Source organism: Mobula birostris, chromosome X, assembly GCF_030028105.1.
Source record: "Mobula birostris isolate sMobBir1 chromosome X, sMobBir1.hap1, whole genome shotgun sequence".
NCBI lineage: Eukaryota > Metazoa > Chordata > Chondrichthyes > Myliobatiformes > Myliobatidae > Mobula > Mobula birostris.
This window is the reverse complement of record NC_092402.1, coordinates 74323886-74342767: the sequence shown is the minus strand read 5'-3', so window position 1 is coordinate 74342767 and position 18882 is coordinate 74323886. Positions and strand designations below refer to the sequence as shown.

At 38.9% G+C, this 18882-nt stretch overlaps 1 protein-coding gene across 5 annotated transcripts in view; it reads left to right on the top strand.

Moving 5' to 3' along the window:
* Window positions 1-18882, top strand: part of LOC140191404 (protein TANC2-like) — a 745351-nt gene that overhangs the window by 543381 nt on the left and 183088 nt on the right. For all 5 annotated transcript variants that reach the window (XM_072248798.1, XM_072248801.1, XM_072248797.1 and 2 more), the window contains 2 exons: window positions 4003-4128; window positions 15833-16114. In XM_072248798.1, coding sequence (XP_072104899.1) covers window positions 4003-4128; window positions 15833-16114 — 408 coding nt within the window. The remainder of the gene's footprint in view (window positions 1-4002; window positions 4129-15832; window positions 16115-18882) is intronic.

The window sequence follows — 18882 nt, the reverse complement described above, 5'->3', positions numbered from 1 at the left end:
TTTTCCCCTATTTAACCATTTGGTTGTGAGGAGGATATTTTCATAACAAAAACTCTGTAAATGAATCAGCAACAAATATTGAAACTGGGAAACAAGGTGAGCCTGAGATTTAACATCTTATTAAGATTTAGCATTGCTAAGAAGCATCTCAGATTCATCTTCTGTGAAACAACTATTTGGAATGATGTCATTTCCCACTCTCCCCCCCCCCACCCCTTTGAGTGCCTTTCAATAGTGAAAGCTGCTTTTGTAGCTGATCCAAAGCTGTTTAATTACTTAGTAAAGTTGGTTTTGGCTCTGGAGTACCAGAGATGTGGTCTTCCAGTGTAAAGAGATGTTGGCAAGTGAATGTTGCTAGCTGACACTCTGATAGATATTCACTTTCCAGAGCCCAAGTGGCTTATTGCTAACCTCACTTTTCTAGGACAGCAGCATGACTTTTTCAAAGGGCCAGGATTGTTTTTCACAAAGTTAAGCTTCTAACCAATATTCCTTTTTCAGCTTTTTGTAAACAAAAACCAGTCAATCCAACACTCAACCCAACCAATTAATACCTGTGTTTGGAAATCCTTTGTAATTTGTAAATCTTTTATAATTTTGAAATTTTTTATAAATCAGAAATCCCCTGTGAGTGTTAAATGTGTGTAAATGTTAAGCACTATTTGGCTAAATTTAAATGTGTATCATTAAAAGTAAAATAAACTGTGTTTAAACTACCTTGTTAGCTGAAAATATCTCCTTGGTAGGGAGGGGGAAGCTACTTCTCAGGCAATGGGTATTGGCTGCTAAACCTCACCACAGAGACTAGACAGAGAAATAAATTAGTCCTGGAAGAGGAGATGGACATAGCATAACCTCCTTTTAGTGAGGGTACCCATAGATACCTTTATCTGATAGGGCTTAAAATCTCCTTTTAGATTTAGGGCTTTGTGGACAGTCAACCGAATTCCATCACAGCACATTACAAGGTGCAGAAATATATTCTGAGGAACATAGTGAAACTTGGTGTAGGCATTGCACAGTTTTTGCAGGGAATGCCCACAGTCTAGGCATTCATGGTAGCAGAGCCCTATCCAACAGCACTTCAAGCCTTTCACAGGCTTTTTACTTAAACAGGAAAAGGGGAGTGCTGTTGGTGCATTGTAAAATAATGTATAGAATTGATGATACGATTAATGTAGAGGAATATACTGTGATTATATTTATGAATAAAGTATATAGTTGAAATTAATAGAGTTGTTTGGTCATCATGGATGAATTCCATTCCTGTTGGTTCAGAGATATGTCTCCTTTTTTACTGTTACATACTGTGCCAAGAGATGTCGTATTCACAATTCAGGACAACTCATCTATTAATGCACTGATGAGCTCACACTAGTGATGCATAACCTTTTTTCACAAATAATAATGAACAGGTGGTCTTAATAAAGAAACTTACATTTATATAATCATCTTTCACAGTCCCAAGGTGCATTTGCTGCCAATGAAATACCTTTGAAAACACTCTTATGATGATGGAAAGGCGGCAGCCAATCTGCACTAACCATGGGCCAACATGAAGCAATATGATAGCCAGATAATCATTCTAGTAATGCTGATTGAGAAGCAAATTTTGGCTGAGACCCATGGAGAACACTGTAGATGCCTTGGGGGATTTTTACAATGAGCTGTAAGAAGTTATAGAGTGTAATGCTTCATCTGAAAGAAGACATTTCTTTAGTAATGGAGATGTTTGAATAGAGTGCCATATCAACATAATGCTTTAAATATTTTGCCTTATATGATAAACTGCAGTTAATAAATATAGAGTAGGGAAATATTACAATACAAACATAAGAAATAGGAAAGGAGTCGGCCATCTGGTCCGTCAAGCCTGCTCCGTCATTCAATAAGGTCATGGTTCATCTGGCTCAGCTGACTCAACTCCACCTACCTGTCTTTCCCCCTTAACCCTTAATCCCCTGCTGTGCAAATATCTATCTAATTGTGCCTTAAATACATTTAATGAGGTAGTTTCTACTGCTTCCCTGGGCAGAGATAAGGGAAACATTTTCAGCATTCACATTTCATGTGTGCTCTTTACATTTTATGCAGTGTAGATATATGTATTGACCACATTGCATGTTAGAGTGTTACTTTTCTTCTGAATACTACTTTGTAGGCAAAGTAGACTGAGGCAGACAGTAGATTGTAGGTAAATATTGTAATTTCCTGTAATCAGCAGAAAGTCTATGTTGCCTGTTTTGAAACAGCATTTGGCTCCTGGATGAGTTATGAGGAAAATGGGAGCAGATTCCTATGTTGACTGATATGATCAAGGTTGGGCTATGAATTGTGCACTTGAATAATTTGGTCTTCTGGCAAAAGCAGTTTGAGGTAAGAGAGAAGTTACCTCCTGGAGAAGAAAATAGCATATTTTGCCTTTTGTATTTTAAGCTGTGTTTCTTGACATGTTAGGCATTTCTGATATATCTGCATTGAATTATGCCTCGGGTAGGATTTAATGATGCAGGTAGTGTTTGTGAGCAAATGGGACTAGCTTAGATGGGAATCTTGGCTGTTACAGACTAGTTAGGCTGAAAGACCTGTGTCCATGCTGTACTAATCTACCTTGATTCAAAGCTCAGTCAGAGCAATTGATTATATTGAATCGCATTTTAACAGAATGATCATTTTGTATGAAAGGAGAAGAGATTAGTTGTCGCGTTGTACAGTTCTGGCTAGTAGGTTGATCAATTAGTTCCAATCTCCTGTTCTTTCCACATTACTGTTGAAAATGTTCCTCTGTAAGCACTAATACTGTACACATTATCTTCCTACAACTGCCTCGGTCATTTCTTTAAGATCTCCCAGATCTTTCAAATCCACTTGATTTAAAATCAGTCTTTGTCCTTTCTCACAGCTTGATGCTACTCTTAAAGTTATCTGATCTGGTGACTAAAATATTTCCTATTAAGCCTAACATAATTGTTAAATTTAAATAGTTAACAATCATTCTTATTGTCTATTTTTATAATGGTAGCAGTTTGTTTAAAAATAAAGATGACATTCTCAAAGATATTTTATGGGTTGCTGCAAGATTCTGCAGGTGAATCCAACTGTCTGTTATAGTCCTAAAACCAGAAATTGCTTGAAATAGTCAGTATCAGTGGAAAGAAAAATCAGTTGGCTTCATCAAGAGCATATCACCATGGCAGTCTGAGATAACTGTCAGATTCACGGTTGTCCTATCTATCCCACATGACCCTTTTATGGAACATAAAAATTGTATTTATTTTCTCTTTTCTACTTCTGCTGAAAGAGTTCCTGAGGTGAAATATTAACTCTGCCCTTTTCCACAGTTTCTATTTCTCTTTCCACAGACGTTGGCTGATGTATTCATGATTCCTGCAATTTCTACTTTAATGTCAGGTTTTTTTTAGTAGTTGCAGTTTTAATGTTTTTCATTTCTTGTCCATATAAATATTTTTAATAAAAGAACTACCTGTTCTTAGTACTGACAGGAAGCACTAAAGAACTTGAAGTATGGGAGGTTTAACATTTGTTGTATTCATTCTATTGTCACCAAAGGCTGTTTATTCCTCTCGATAAAGCTGCCTCACCTGCTGAGTTGCTCCAGCACTTTTTATGTGTTGTAAGAAGTTAATGTTCATTTTATTATTCCTGAGAAGGGTGAGTAAAAATAAGGAGGTTAGTCTTGCTTTTTCTACCTTAATTTGTGAACTCCTCAGATCAGAGCACACTACCTATGAAGCTTGGGGTGTGCAGAATCACTCTCACTTGCTACTCTGTTTTTGTGGGTGTGAATGAGGGTCCTTTATTTACTGTATTCCTCTTAATCAAACATTTTAGATGTAGTTTCAAATATCCCAGTGTGTTTTGAATGAATTTTCTCCTATCTTCAGGCAAAAACTCTATTTTTTTAAGTTGTCTATTTGTTGATTCTTTTCACATTTGACTGTAACTTATACTTGGGGCAATATTTGCTTCTTTTGTTGTCAGCTACAAGCTCTGCCCATCTGGAAGATCTAGCTTATCTGGATGAACAACGCCATACGCCATTGAGGACATCTCTGAGAATGCCAAGGCAGCATGTAACAGGAGGCCGAACCCCACAGGACCTGCGAGGTAAGCATCAGCAAATTATATGTTGTATTTTGTTATCCAAATCTTTTCATCGAGCTGTCTTTCCTACTGTCTACGTTAGTTCACACAAATAACGTTTATATAGCCTCAGACTTCTTTTTGCTGTTTTTTATTTTGACATAATAGTTTAAAATGTCAACACTTCAAAGTGCAACTCTGAGCTGGAATATGCGGAACTGTATTACTTAAAAAAATCTTTGAACACTTGTTTTACACTTGAAAGCTACAATGATGAGTAGTGCACATTGGTTTGGTGTTTTGGGATTAGCTGACTCAAATGATGAGAAAGAATAAATAAAAGATGTGACTCATACATGGAGAAGGAGGTGCTTTCAGATACATATTTATTTTGCTGTTTGATAATTGGTTTTATTTATACCTCCCTATATACTTTTTTAAAAAGAGCATCACTTGAATTGGCAACACCCTAACCCATGTGACTGTCATTTGACCTACCCAAAAGTGATTCTTGTGTCGCTAATCAATTGCGACATGTAACTAATTAGTTGCCACAGGTAAACAAAAACAACTTTCCTGACATATGCCAGTGATATTAAACCTGATTCTGATTCTGACTTGCCTATCAATGAATCTAAAGCATAGAACAGGTCCTTTGGCCCTCAGTGTCTGTTTTGCTTTCACTATTTTGGAAAGAATCATCTCATTGCACAGTGCATATTTTTAGTTGTGCTTAAAGTTAAATATTGTGCACTGAAGCAGAATCTTGGATATGCATTCAATTTCCATCACGCAGAAGAATGTATGTACCTACACACCACTTCACTAGATTACCAGTGAAACATCTGTTAAATGCAATAACCTGGATTGCAGTCAGAAAAGATTATTTTTTAAAATTGTGAAATATGTAAAAAGAATAGATTTAACAGGCCAAATCATAGAAATTAGAGTTGGCCCCCCTATCCCTCAGATGAGATCACAACTAAAGTGTCTTGGCTCATTGCCTCCAACTTCATATTCCTTAATAACTTTGGCTAGGAAAAGAAAATCTCTTACTTAAAATTATTAATTTAGCTGACATCTACTTTTTAGTCTTCAGCAACCCTTTTCTTGAATTTCTGACCTATCTTGTAAATGATTTGACTTTAAGTTGCATCCCCTATGACCAATTTAGTTGGATTTTTCAGCAGTAAAATAGGCATTGCTGAGGCAGTGTGAATGATATAGTCTACATTTGCTTCAGTAAGGTCTTTACAAGGTGCCACATGGGGGAATTGCTCCATGTGATTGGAGCCCACAGGATTGGTTTAGTAACAGAAAGCTGAAGGTGACGATGGAAGGTTGTCTTTGTGATTCAAAGCGTGGAACTAGTGGTATACCACAATGGTCAGTGCTGAAGCCTTTATTGTTTGGATACAGTGGGATGCAAAAGTTTGGGCACCCCGGTCAAGATTTCTGTTACTGTGAATAGCTAAGCGAGTAAAAAATGAACTGAATTCCAAAAGGCATACAGTTAAAGATGACACATTTCTTTAATATTTTAAGCAAGAAAACTTTTTTTATTTCCGTCTTTTACAGTTTCAAAATAACAAAAAAGGAAAAAGGCCCGAAGCAAAAGTTTGGGCACCCTGCATGTAGAACCAAAAAATTCTATTCAAAAAGTTTAAAGGAACATCTAAACAAGCCTGATGCATTTTGGAAACAAGTCCTGTGGACTGATGAAGTTAAAATAGAACTTTTTGGCCGCAATGAGCAAAGGTATGTTTGGAGAAAACAGGGTGCAGAATTTCATGAAAAGAACACCTCTCCAACTGTTAAGCACGGGGGTGGATCGATCATGCTTTGGGCTTGTGTTGCAGCCAGGGGCATGGGAAACATTTACTGGTAGAGGGAAGAAAGAATTCAATTAAATACCAGCAAATTCTGGAAGCATACATCACACCGTCTGTAAAAAAGCCGAAGGTGAAAAGAGGATGGCTTCTATACAGGATAATGATCCTAAATACACCTCAAAATCCACAAAGGACTACCTCAAGAGGCGCAAGCTGAAGGTTTTGCCATGGCCCTCACAGTCCCCCGACCTAAACATCATCGAAAATCTGTGGATAGACCTCAAAAGAACAGTGCATGCAAGATGTTCCAAGAATCTCACAGAACTAGATTAGATTAGATTATGAGGACACTCAGTCCTCGTTTATTGTCATTAAGAAATGCATGCATTAAAAAATGATACAACGTTCGTCCAGAATGATATCACAAGAAAACACAGGACAAACCAAGACTAAAACTGACAAAAACCACATAATTATAACATATAGTTCGACAGTGCAAAGCAATACCATAATTTGGTAAAGAGCAGACCATGGGCACAGTAAAAAAAAAAGTCTCAAAGTCCCAATAGACTCATCATCTCACGCAGGCGGCAGAAGGGAGGAACTCTCCCTGCCATGAACCTCCAAGCGCCGCCAACTTGCCGATGCAGCACCACTGGAAGCACCCGACCGCAGCGGACTCTGAGTTTGTCCAAAAACTTCGAGCCTCCAACCAGCCCCTCCGACACAGCCTCTCCGAGTACCATTGTCTGCCGAGCACTCTGACCCTGCCCCGGCCGCCGAGCAACAAGCAAAGTCGAGGACTCGGGGCCTTCTCCTCCGGAGAGTCTGGACCACACAGTAGCAGCAACAGCAGCGAAGCAGGCATTTCAGAAGTTTCACCAGATGTTCCTCTGTGCTCTCACGTCTGTCTCCATCAAATCAGGATTGTGCACGGCACCCTACTTGACAGATAACAGACATCACCACCAGAGTGGCCACTGCGAGCTGCGTCGTGCCGCCATCTTCTCCTTCCACGAGGACTAGAAGCCTTCTGCAAGGAAGAATGGGCAAAAATCCCCCAAACAAGAATTGAAAGACTCTTAGCTGGCTACGAAAAGCACTTACAAGCTGTGATACTTGCCAAAGGGGGTGTTACTAAATACTGCCATGTAGGGTGCACAAACTTTTGCTTTGGGCACTTTTCCTTTTTTGTCATTTTGAAACTGTACAAGATGGAAATAAAAAAGCTTTCTTAAAATATTAAAGAAATGTGTCACCTTTAACTTTATGCCTTTTGGAAACCAGTTCATCTTTTACTCACTTAGCTATTCACAGTAACAGAAATTTTGACCAGGGGTGCCCAAACTTCTACATGCCACTGTATGAGGCATGATTAATAAGTTCACAGATCACTTGAAGAAAGTGAAGAAGTATGCCGTAGGCTACGCAATAATATTGTTTGGTTGGCAAAGTGGACAGAGCAATAACAGATGGAATTTAATCCTGGTAAGTGGGAGGACTAAAGAGGTTAGGATATCATAAATGATATTGCCTTGGGGAGTGACCTTGGTGTTGAAATCCAAGGATTCCTGGCAGTTGATTTCAATACATAGTGGTAGAGTTAGGTGAATTGGTGAAAAGAGCATAAAGGCTGGTTGCCTTCATAAAAGAGGGCAATGAATAAAAATGCAGGAAGGTTTTGATACAAGTGTATCAGCAAGGCCTTTAAGAAGGTGTCACATGGGAAATTGCTCCACGTTGTTAGAGCCCCCATGATCGAAGGGCTAATGGCAAATTAGATCCAAAATTGGTTTATGATCCATCGTTATGTCATAACTGGAGTAGTGTGTACAATTCTGATCACCCCCCCCCCCATAGGGGGGAAGTTATTGCACTGGAGAAGAGATCCAATTGGATGTTGCTTGGGATAGTGTGTTTCCATTCTGGCAAAAAACTAGATGGACTGGATTTGTTTTCCTTGGAGTAGTGGAGACTGAAGGTGGATCTGAAAATAATGAAGGGCAGAGGTCAAGTATATCATAGGAGACTTTTTCCCATTACAGAGATATCTAAAGCTCTGGTGCATAGGTGTCAGTTAAGGGATAGGAGGTGTAGGGATGATCTGTGGAAGGATTTTTCACTCTCAGTTGTGTCGTATCTGGAACACACTGTCTGAATAGGTGGCAGAGGTAGGGACGCATGCTACATTTATAGATGTTATAGATGGATACTGATGGTTGATATGTACATACTGTACATGGTGGGCTGAAGAGCTTGATTCTGTGCGGTATGAATCTGAATCTGAATTATAATTTATTTTTGACATGTAGCATTGGAATTTTTTCTTTAATAAATTCCTTTCTAAACCCAAAAACCAAATCACCTTTTTACATCCTGAAGTCCAATTTATTTAATTTCCTCTAGAAGCACACCCAACCTATAACTATATACATACATCTAATTCACCAAGGCCTTCTGATGATAATTTGCAGAACGTGTGTTGCATTGCTTACAAGGCTATTAAATCCTTTTCAAGGTGTGCTGCTCACAACCAAGCACAATACTTCAGATCACACATCAATTTTATATAACTGTAACAAAGCCCTCTCTCTTTTATACAGTAATCCTCTAAATTATAATGGCAATCATGCCATTATTTTTTTCTTTTAGTGGCTGACTACTACATTTTAGTCTTTATTCATGTGGATCTCTAAATATATGTTTCTAGCATTTCATTTTTATATGGAATGCTCACATCTATCCTCCTTTATTCCTTTACCCCTGCATTTAAAGCAGCCTTCTGCAGTTTTGCCTATTCATTTAATCTGTTGATGTCTCTACAATCTCATGCATTGCCTTACTACACCACCAGTTTTTATCATTGGCAAAATACAATCAGAGCAGTTGCACCTTTCAAATAATCCTGGAGTTTTGCATTACAGTGTCTACTCTTACAATTTTGAATTCCCTGAACGGATGGAGTTCAGACCTTGAAAATGGCACTTCTGTTAGAGTGACTGGGAAAAAGTTCAAGCTCAGAGGAGTTACATATTTTACATTAGGGATCTATAGTGATTTTCCATCCTCTAAGAGATGAATAACCCGTGTACACACAAATGTGAACCAACACTAAACAATTACACTTACAAACTTAAATCTCATTAGTTTTTGTACTGAAATATTAGCCATATCCTTTAAGAGCTGACTTTTGCCCAAATAAGAATGCCAAAATCAGAATATGTATGACTTTACATTACATAGCTCCATGTGGTGAAGTTTGTCCTGGTGCCTCTTTACCTCTTTGTTTTGTTTTAAAAAAATCATCCTTATTTATACTAATATGTAATTGTTTCCCGTTATGAAATTTCAGATAGCTAACCACTTTCCAGAAATACAACTCCTTCATAATATGAGATATTGGTGTATTCATTTTAATTTTAATTTCATGCTAGGCTGAAGAATATTTAAAAAATTCTATCCTTTTTAAATGAAAATAAAATCGTAATCATTGGCAGCATCGTATTGTAATCATTAACATTCCAAGTACATTTATTGTCAAAGTATGTATACTTTATGCAACTTTCAGATTCAGCTCCTTACGGACAGCCACAAAACAAAGAAACCCATTAGAACCCATTAAAAAAAGAAGACTGTCAAACACCCAGTGGGTTCTTTTGACTTCATAAGTTACTTGGTCAGCACGTAGTGATTCACTAGTATAAGTTTGAATGCCACCATGGCAACTAGGGATGTATATATAATAAATATGGAATTAAAAAGTTAGTTTCAGTAATAGCAATGATGAAACTACTATATTGTTGCAAAAATCTAAAAGGAATTAAATCTTCATTAAGTGTGACCATTTCAACTGTAGTTACATTCTGTTAGCCTAAATTTTCAAGAACGAAGCATGGGATTTTTTTTTTTGGTTCTTCCTTTTTTTTCCTCTTTCTTTGGTGATCCCATCCAGCATAGTCAGCTGGAATGATTGGAACTGTCCAAAGCACTGGTAGAAAATAATTTCTTCCTTCTTTCTAACCTTCATGTAATGTTGAACTAGACATATTAGTCAAATCAAGCAAGTAATTGGGTGAGATGGGACCAAATCTCATGAACTTGTAAAAGTTGTGATTATCTTTAAATGCTTGAAAAGCTTTAGAGATGTTTTATTTGTTGTTGTATGCCCTCAAGATAGGAAGTGATGTTTATAATATATTAAAAATGGAATGTTTTTACAATTATCATATCATAATGATGTTTAAACAATGGAAGCTAGTGGAAAATGAAAACATGTTCAAAATTGTTGAGTCATGTCTGTCTCTTATTTCTGCACAGCAATCTAAGGAATTGTAATGGATACAATGTTACAAATTTACAGTGGAATAATTTTTTTCAATAATCTGTGCATTTGACTGAAGTGAAGGTAAAGAAAACCAGGAAGTATAAAACAGGCTGCACTTTGTCTTCCATTCATTTTGAATTTTTGTTTCAATCCTTATGGACTTTTAAAGTAGATAGATTCCCACCACCCCATTCTAACTGTCCATAAGGACAAATGAAGTTGGTAGTTAATTTCAAATTGACTTGCTAACATATTTTATTTTGTAAATTGAATTAACCTGTGGAAAAACATTCACTTCTTTCCTCTTCTACTTTTTAAACATGTAATCCCAGTATCTCTCTTCCTTTAGATTTTGTTTACTATCTGGAGTTTATGCCGTCTTGACAATTGATGTCAGTCTACAATAATGTTTTAATATCCTTGTGTGGCACCATTAAATATAAAATGAGTTGATATAAAAACCTATATCTAAGAAAAAATAGTTGTATGTGTTCTTGGTAGAGCAACGACCTGCAGACCTATGGGCCTAAATATGGAAAGCAGGGAGTAGCCTGAAGAGTTCTCTTTTAACTTGCACAGACTTTAAGGGTCAAATGATATGATATACTACTGTCTATGTAGCAGGAATTTTCAAAGGAGAATTGCAGTGTTGCAGATTTGAAAGGCCAGGCCTGTAAATCATAGTGCATTATTACAGATCAACCATAATTCTGGTTGTGAGCCTCCCACTGCAAGTTTCTGTACAGTGGGAGACCCAATCTGCATTAGAAATTCTGTAATTTGGGACCGAGCCTTGGTCAGGGAAAGAAGTGAGAGGAAAAGCAATCAGAAGCCTGATTGTAATTGTGGTAGTCATCATAGGAACAGGAATTGGGGGTAGGGGTATGCTGGCCATCATGTTTAGGAGGGGAGGTTTTTTTTTTCTCACCCAGGATTTGGGCCTGAGGGTACTATGGATCAGAAGATTGAGATATGAGTGCATACAGGAGTTCTTGAGACCATTGAAGCTTGGGATAAAGATTGGGAGGTATAGATTAGAGCTTCCATCAGTGGTCTTGAGAGGATCAGTCTCAGGTGTTTGGACTAAAGGGCCTCAAAAGATTGGAGAATGAGATCAGATGTTGTGAAATCAGGGTCTGAAGCAGCCTTTCCAATTTGGGTATATTACTCCTTCACTTGCATTAATAGTTCCATAAATCATTTAGATTTAAGTATATCATAGTTCTCTTTTAATTTTTATCATAATTTAATGTAACAAATGTTAATCGTATTAATCAGTTTGGTTTGTGTGCACATAAAGCAAGTAGAGAACACATCATTTTGTTAATGCCGCATAAAGCTCCTGCTGCAGTGATGAAGTTGTTTATCTGTGCTCATACAGACTTATGAGAAAGTCCATCTTGCTCATTTAATAATGCTTTACATGCCACGTGTTTGCAAAAGTCTTTTAATTAAAGTTGCACAACAAAGCGTTGAAGTAAAATGAGGTTTGTCATGTTTAAAGTACAGCAAACAACATCACATTCTTGTTTGGTTTAAAAAACGTCGGATAAGGCTGCACCATTTGCTACATTTCGGCTGAAGGAAACATACCAGCTAAACATTAGCGTTCTTTCAAATCCAGTGCTTGAAGTTTGGTGCTTGTTTGTTATTGCTCTTATGCTTGTCATTCTTGCTAACATTTTGCATTACTTTCTGGCTTTTCTCTGATTTTTGCTTTAGCTTCCACTAATGCCCATGCTTGGCACACTCACTCACGTAAGTTACAATTCTTGGTGTAATCTTTAATCGTTTCATAACTGACTTTTAATTTGTCGCCGGAGGTAGCATATACAGCAGCTACAAGCTTATAAAATCCATGTTTCTGTGAATCTTATTTCTCAGTTATGATAATAACCACCTTTCTGCAAGCAACAATGCTGGGAGGCGATTGAAAAGGGAATGGTTATCATAACTGCCTTTACCTATGCACCATTGTATTAAGCCTTTTTGCTTTCAAAGGCAATAAACACAGATTTGGGGGTGGGGGGGGGAGTGGAATGGCCAAAGAGCAGGTTTTACTGCAAAGTGTACAGTTTCATAGCGATTTCTGCTGGAATCTAAACCCACAATTTGAATGCAATTGACTTGAATTCATAAATTTTTACTTATTGAAATCAGAGTAAAATATTGGAAAACTGATCAGGTTTGAAGTGAAGAGGGAAATTGATCATCCAGTTAAATGTAAGAACTACATCTGAGATTTTCCTTTTCTGAATATTTCAGTTATAGATTCAAGTACTGCATTTACAATGTACAATCTATCTTTTCTTACCAGAGGTACAACCAATTTTAACCTTTAACTTAACAACTTCAACAAGATTGTATCTATTTTCAAGCGACATAAAATCTGTTTCTATAAGGTGATTCTTTAGTTTTGTTGTTAATATCCCTGTAACTCAGCAATTTTCAGGTCAGTGCATTTGGCACAGTCAAATGTTCCTTGGGGACCAAATAACCTTGAGAAAGAGGTTTTTGGTTGAGGTTTTCCAAAAATTTATGTTTATGAAATTTATGTTAATTAATAGAATGAGTGGATGCAGTCAGACTAATTATAGAAATTACAGAGGAGAAGTAAAGAAAACAGAAAAAGAGGTAAACAGTGCATGAAAAAATAATTTAAACAAATGTAAATCCAAAATTATTTTATAGCCATATAAACAGAAAAGAGGATGTGAGTGCCAATCGGAGATCAAAAGAGAAGTCTATCGATGGAAAGCATGGCTGAGTTATTAAATGAGTGCTTTCATCATCTTTATGAAGGAAATAGATGTTACAGGAACCTTACTCGACAAAGAAGGATGTAGCGGAATACTATAGGGACTGAAAATTGATAAAGCAAATCCAGTTGTACTTAAAGCAGATGAGTCACTGCTCCACATTGGATATCTCCTAGATTGCTGAGGGAAGTAGAAGAGAAAATTGCTAAGCTACAGAGTTGGTGTCTCACTACTGAGGAATTGCACAAGCAGTTGAGAGCTAAACTCTGCAGCTACAGGCCAGATAGACATCAATGGTGAAGAAAGTTCTTAATTTAACAAGTTTGGATTAATTATGGAAAGCGAGCATAAATTATTTAAGACCAACTGTATTAGATTAACTTGATAAAGATTTTTTGATTAAACAATAGAGTAAAGCCTGGCAGGGAAAAGAAGTTCATGTATTGTGTGTGGACTTGCAAAAGATGTTTAATGGCATCCACATAAAGGGCTTGTCTTCAAAATTGAATAAAAGGGACCAGAGTGTACATGACAGAAAGCTGAGCAGTGTTGAAAGGTTGGTTTATTTGGGCTTGGAGAGAAGTATACAGAGGATAATCTAAGTCAGTATCAGGACCACTGCTTTTCCTAATATATATTTATGACTTGAACTTGGATGTATGTGACATAGTTTCAAAATTTTCAGATGACATAAATCTTGGAACCATAATGGACTGTGAGGTGATGGAATAGATTTCATGAGAATACAGATTTCTTGTGGAATAGTGAGCAAAATTTTGCTGAGAGTATCAAATTTTACATATTGGTTGGAAGTGGTTCTAGGTTGAGCAGAGAAGCTGGGCTTGTGGTTGAGATGGAATGTAATAGAGGTGTTTGAAATCAGGAAATATTTAGAATAGAGTTGAGACTGAGAAACTGCAACCACTATTGAAAGAGTCAAGAACCAGAGAAACATGTAAATGGACCAAGCATAATATGAAAAAAAAACTGTATACATTTAGTGTTCAGGGTCTGGAATGCATGGCCTGGTAGTAGTGAAGGAAGATTTAACTGAGGCATTGAACGTAAATCTGGCTGAATACTTGAAAGCATTTTCATGGCTATAAAAAAATTTAAGGAGGTTGGTTCTTGCAAAGAGTAGCAAGGATAAAATGACCTTGTTCTGTGCTGTAAATTTTTTGCATTTTCTGAAATCACTTAGCACAGTATGGGTTATTAATGCAACATCTACACTAAAAATGCAGTGAAGAATTATTACCTGAAACAATCTAATAATTGAGTATATCCTGCATAAAGGAAGATGGTTGTAGTTGTTGAAGGTCAATCATCCAAGCCCCAGGACATCACTACAGGGCCTTTAAAGACTGTCCCTAATCCAATCATCCTCTGCTGCTTCATCATTGACCTGCCTTTTATCATTAGTTCAGAAGTAGTAATGTTTGCTAATGACCACACTATATAAATTCCATTTGCAACTCTTTAGGAAATAAAGGAAAGCCCACCAGTTTGCAGAAAGAGTTTACCAGCACACAGCCATGGGCTGAGAGGTAGAAAGTCACTCCATAAAGGTGACAGGCACTGCCCATCTTTAAAAAGAACCTAGCCACCTACACTTGACATTCATTGACCTGCCTTGCTGACTCCCTCGCCACAAACACCATCAACGTGGAGCATTTTGAGCAATTTTTGGCTGCTTATCTAAGAAAAGGTATGCTGGCATTGCAGAGGGTCCCGAGGAGGTTCATGAGTATGATTCCAGGAATGAAAGGGCCAATATATGAGGAGCATTTGATGGCTCTGGACCTGTACTCACTGGAGTTTAGAAGAATGAGGGTGGATCTCATTGAAGCCTGCTGAGTATTGAAAGGCCTAGATAGTGTGGATGTGGAGAGGATGTTTCTTATAGTAGGGAAGTCTAGAGCCAGAGGGCACAGCCTCAGAACAGAGGGACGTCCATTTAGAACAGAGAAGCTGAGAAATTTCTTCAGCTAGGGGGTGGTGAATCTGTGGAATTCATTGCCACAGGCAGTTGTGGAAGCCAAGTTATTGTGTGTATTTAAAGCAAATGCTGATAGGTTCTTAATTAGTAAAGTTATCAAAGATTATGGAGAGGAGACAGGAGAATGGGTTTGACAGGAAATAATAAACAAGCCATCATCAAATGGTGGAGCAGACACAATGGGCTGAATGGCCTAATTCTGCTCCTAGAATATGCCTTATGGACAAGTCATTTAATTGCCAAGGTTACAGAAGTAGGACAGAGATTAGATATCCTGCAGTGAGTGACTCACCTCTTGGCACTCCAAAGCCTTTCTACTATCTCTAAGGCAAAGGTCAGGAACCTGATGATTTATTGTCCACCTGCACAGCTGAATGTAACTCCAACAACTCTTAAGAAGCTCTGCACCACCCAGTGTAAAGCAGCCTGCAAGACTGGCAGCATACAAATGACCCTAACTGTTCATTCCCTTCACTGCCCTTGCTCCATGACTGCAATAGATACAAAATTCAACAAAGTTAATCATCTGTTGAGTCAAGAAGATTGGAAAGTACTGAATTGAAACCAGAAATGCTTTTCCTCAAGCTCCCAGGACGAACCAAGCGAGGGACAGATAAGTAAAATAATAAATAATCAAAATCTCAGGAAGATGCTTGAAGGCTTATCGGTTGTTTCATGTAGAGCAGTGACCATTTTTTTCCTTTTTCTGTTTTCTTTTTTGGCACTATCAGGTGTTCAGTTGTTCTTGTAGTTAATTATTTTTAATTGAATTATTGAAATTCAATATATAATTGCTCTTTTATTGTTCCCACAGTGCGCTTTGCACCATACAGACCTCCAGACATCTCTTTGAAGCCACTTTTGTTTGAAGTGCCCAGCATCACCACAGATTCTGTGTTCATTGGGCGTGATTGGCTCTTCCATGAGATTGATACACAGTTAAAATGTGGTAACCCCAGTGTGAACAGAGGCGTGGTGATCATTGGAAATATTGGATTCGGGAAAACAGCTATCATCTCAAGACTGGTCGCCCTCAGCTGTCATGGATCTCGCATGAGACAGATTGCATCTGATAGCCCACATGCTTCACCAAAGCGTATGTACTTAAGTATAACTACTTTTCTTTATGTGCATCTCTAGGGATGGAAAGAAAGTTTCATCCTGAAAACCTACAGTATGTATATTTATTTTATGGTGACACAAGAGACTCCAGATACTGGAATCTGGAGCAACAAATCCACTGTCGGATCTCAGGAGCACCATCTTTGAGAGGAAAGAAATTGTCAAAGTCTTCAGTGAAACCCTACATCAGGACTGAGATGACCAGTATAGAGATGAGAAAGGGGGCGGCAATAAAGGACTCTGAGGTATTTGGTGAACTGAGGAGTGGTGCAAAATGGCAGGAAAGTAGTGCCAGGTAAGTGGGGTAGGGGAGATGAGAGGGGCTGGAGTTGGGACTGTGGCACTTGAGTAATAGATGCCAACAGACGGGGCGGGGGGGGGAGCAGTTTAAAAACAAAATGATAAGTGGAGACGGAGAAAAAAAAGGGAAAGCCGACAGATGAGGAAGATGGGAGGATGGGATTATGACGATGGGAGACAGCAAATGGAGGGAGAAGCGAGATGAGCAGGAACACCAAGTGCTACCAAAGCTGGATTCAAATCAGTAAAGCAGATGAGAATTGGAACCATTAGAGGTGAACGACAGTTGGAACCAGATTAGGGGTGAGGTATTGGGAGTCTGTGTGAAGTGAGTTAAGAAAACCAGGCTGGGTGGAGGGTGGGAAAGGACTACAAAAAATGTGAGGACTAGAGGATCAGAAGGATCCCCATATATGGCATGGGGAGAGAGAGGAAAGGGTGGGGGGTGGTTAAACCTAAAATTGAAAAACTTCGTGCCACTGTCATCCCTCCATTCCCATTTCTCCCTTACACCTACCTTTGTAGTAGGAGATGTTAGTACTTGTCCTTGCACCTCCTATTTCACTATCATCTGGGGACTTAATCAGATGTAGGTTCATATGCATCTCCAACTTTGTCAAACTGCATTTGGTGATCCCTATGCGGCCTCTTCTTCATCGGCGACTATTTCGCAGAAACTTGCGGTTTAATCTGCAGTGGCTATCCTGAGCTCTGAGTTGCTGACCATTACAACTCCCCTTCCCATTCTCACATTAACTTGTTCACCCTGCTGCTAGGATGAAGCCCAGCACAAACCGGACAACTAATACTTTGTATTGTGCCTAGGTAGTCTACAACCCACTTTTGTCCCCTTTCCCCTCATGGATCCATCTACCCACTTCACACATGGGGTCCCTCCACCCCTTCTCCTCTAATGGTTCCCATTCTCACTTCCTTTATTTACTTACTAATCTATTTTACTTACTTTACTGAGGTGAATCCAGCTCTGGTAGTGCTTTGTGTTCCTGATTATCTCCCTCCAGCAGCCATCTCCCATCTTTATAATACTCTTTCCCCCACCTTGCTCCAACTGTTTGTTTCCCTTTTTCTTCTCACTGTCTGCCTCCATCTATCATTCACCTGCCACAGTCTTCCATCTCCAGCCTCTCGCATCTCCCTTACCTGGCACTACTTGCCTGTCATCTTGCACCCTTCCTCTGTTCACCAATTACCTCAGAGTCCTTTCTTGCCGCCCGCTTTCTCCTCTCTATCCTGGCCATCTCACCTCTCCTCTCTCAGTCTTGATGGAGGTTTTTGACTGGAAAAGTTGACAATTTCTTTCCTCCCACATGCGGCTTGACCTGCTGAGTTCTTTCAGTAGATTTACAAATGTGAGAAAATCTGCAGATGCTGGAAATCAAAGTAACACACACATCTCAGTGTGGTATGGCAATTGTCCTGTATCGGACCGCAAAGCACTCCAGCGTGTGGTGAAAACTGCCCAGTGGATTATCAGCACCCAATTGCCCACCATTGAGAACACCTACCATAAACGGGCAGGGTGAAAAACATTATCAAGGATGCTCTGTTGTGATGGAAATGAGACAGATTCTTTGGATCTTAAAGGCAAGGATTCTGGACACACAGTTTTAACAATAAGGAGTTTATTTACAAGGGGAGAAGAGCTTGGGGACAACACAAGCGGCTACAACATTCGCACAAACGCGCTTAGAATAGACAGGCGTGGGAAAAGTTGGGTCAGCAGTACAATACACGGGAAAACAGTGTGGGGACAGAGTACAGGTACATATACAAGCAAGGGAAAAGTAACTACGATACCTGCCACCCCGTGACTATCTGCTACAGGGACAACAATGAATGCTCCCAAAACCCTATTCAATGCACAACTCACCAACAGCAGGGTGGTACCTCAGAGATGGCAAAAACGAGAGCAAGTCAAGCACATGTAGCACCCTTTATATGTCAGGGGGCTGGAGGGTCCAGCCCAGGTGACTCACCGGGGGGCTAACGGCTTGGTGCTAGATGGGTTAATCCAATTAAGGTGGCCAATAGTTAAGTGTGCATTGATTAGTTAGAAGGGGTGAAATGTTGACTGGCATGTGGTGTGCCTTCCAACCAGGTAGAGGGCAGTGCTGAGCCATGACAGGCACGGCTCTCTGGATACAGCATCTCACCCTAACCATGGACTTTTTACTCTCCTTCCATCCAGTAGGCTCTACAGGAGCCTCTGCTCCCGCACCAGCAGGCACAAGAAGAGCTCCTTCCTTGAGACTGTGACGCTGCTGAACCTCACATTACAGCGCTAAGCAGTATTGCACCCATATTGTACTGTCTCAGTACTTTTATATTTGTGTGCTGTAGCACTTTTTATTCGCAGTTATTTTGTAAATAACACTATTCTTTGCATTTCTGGTTAGACGCTAACTGCATTTCATTGGCTTT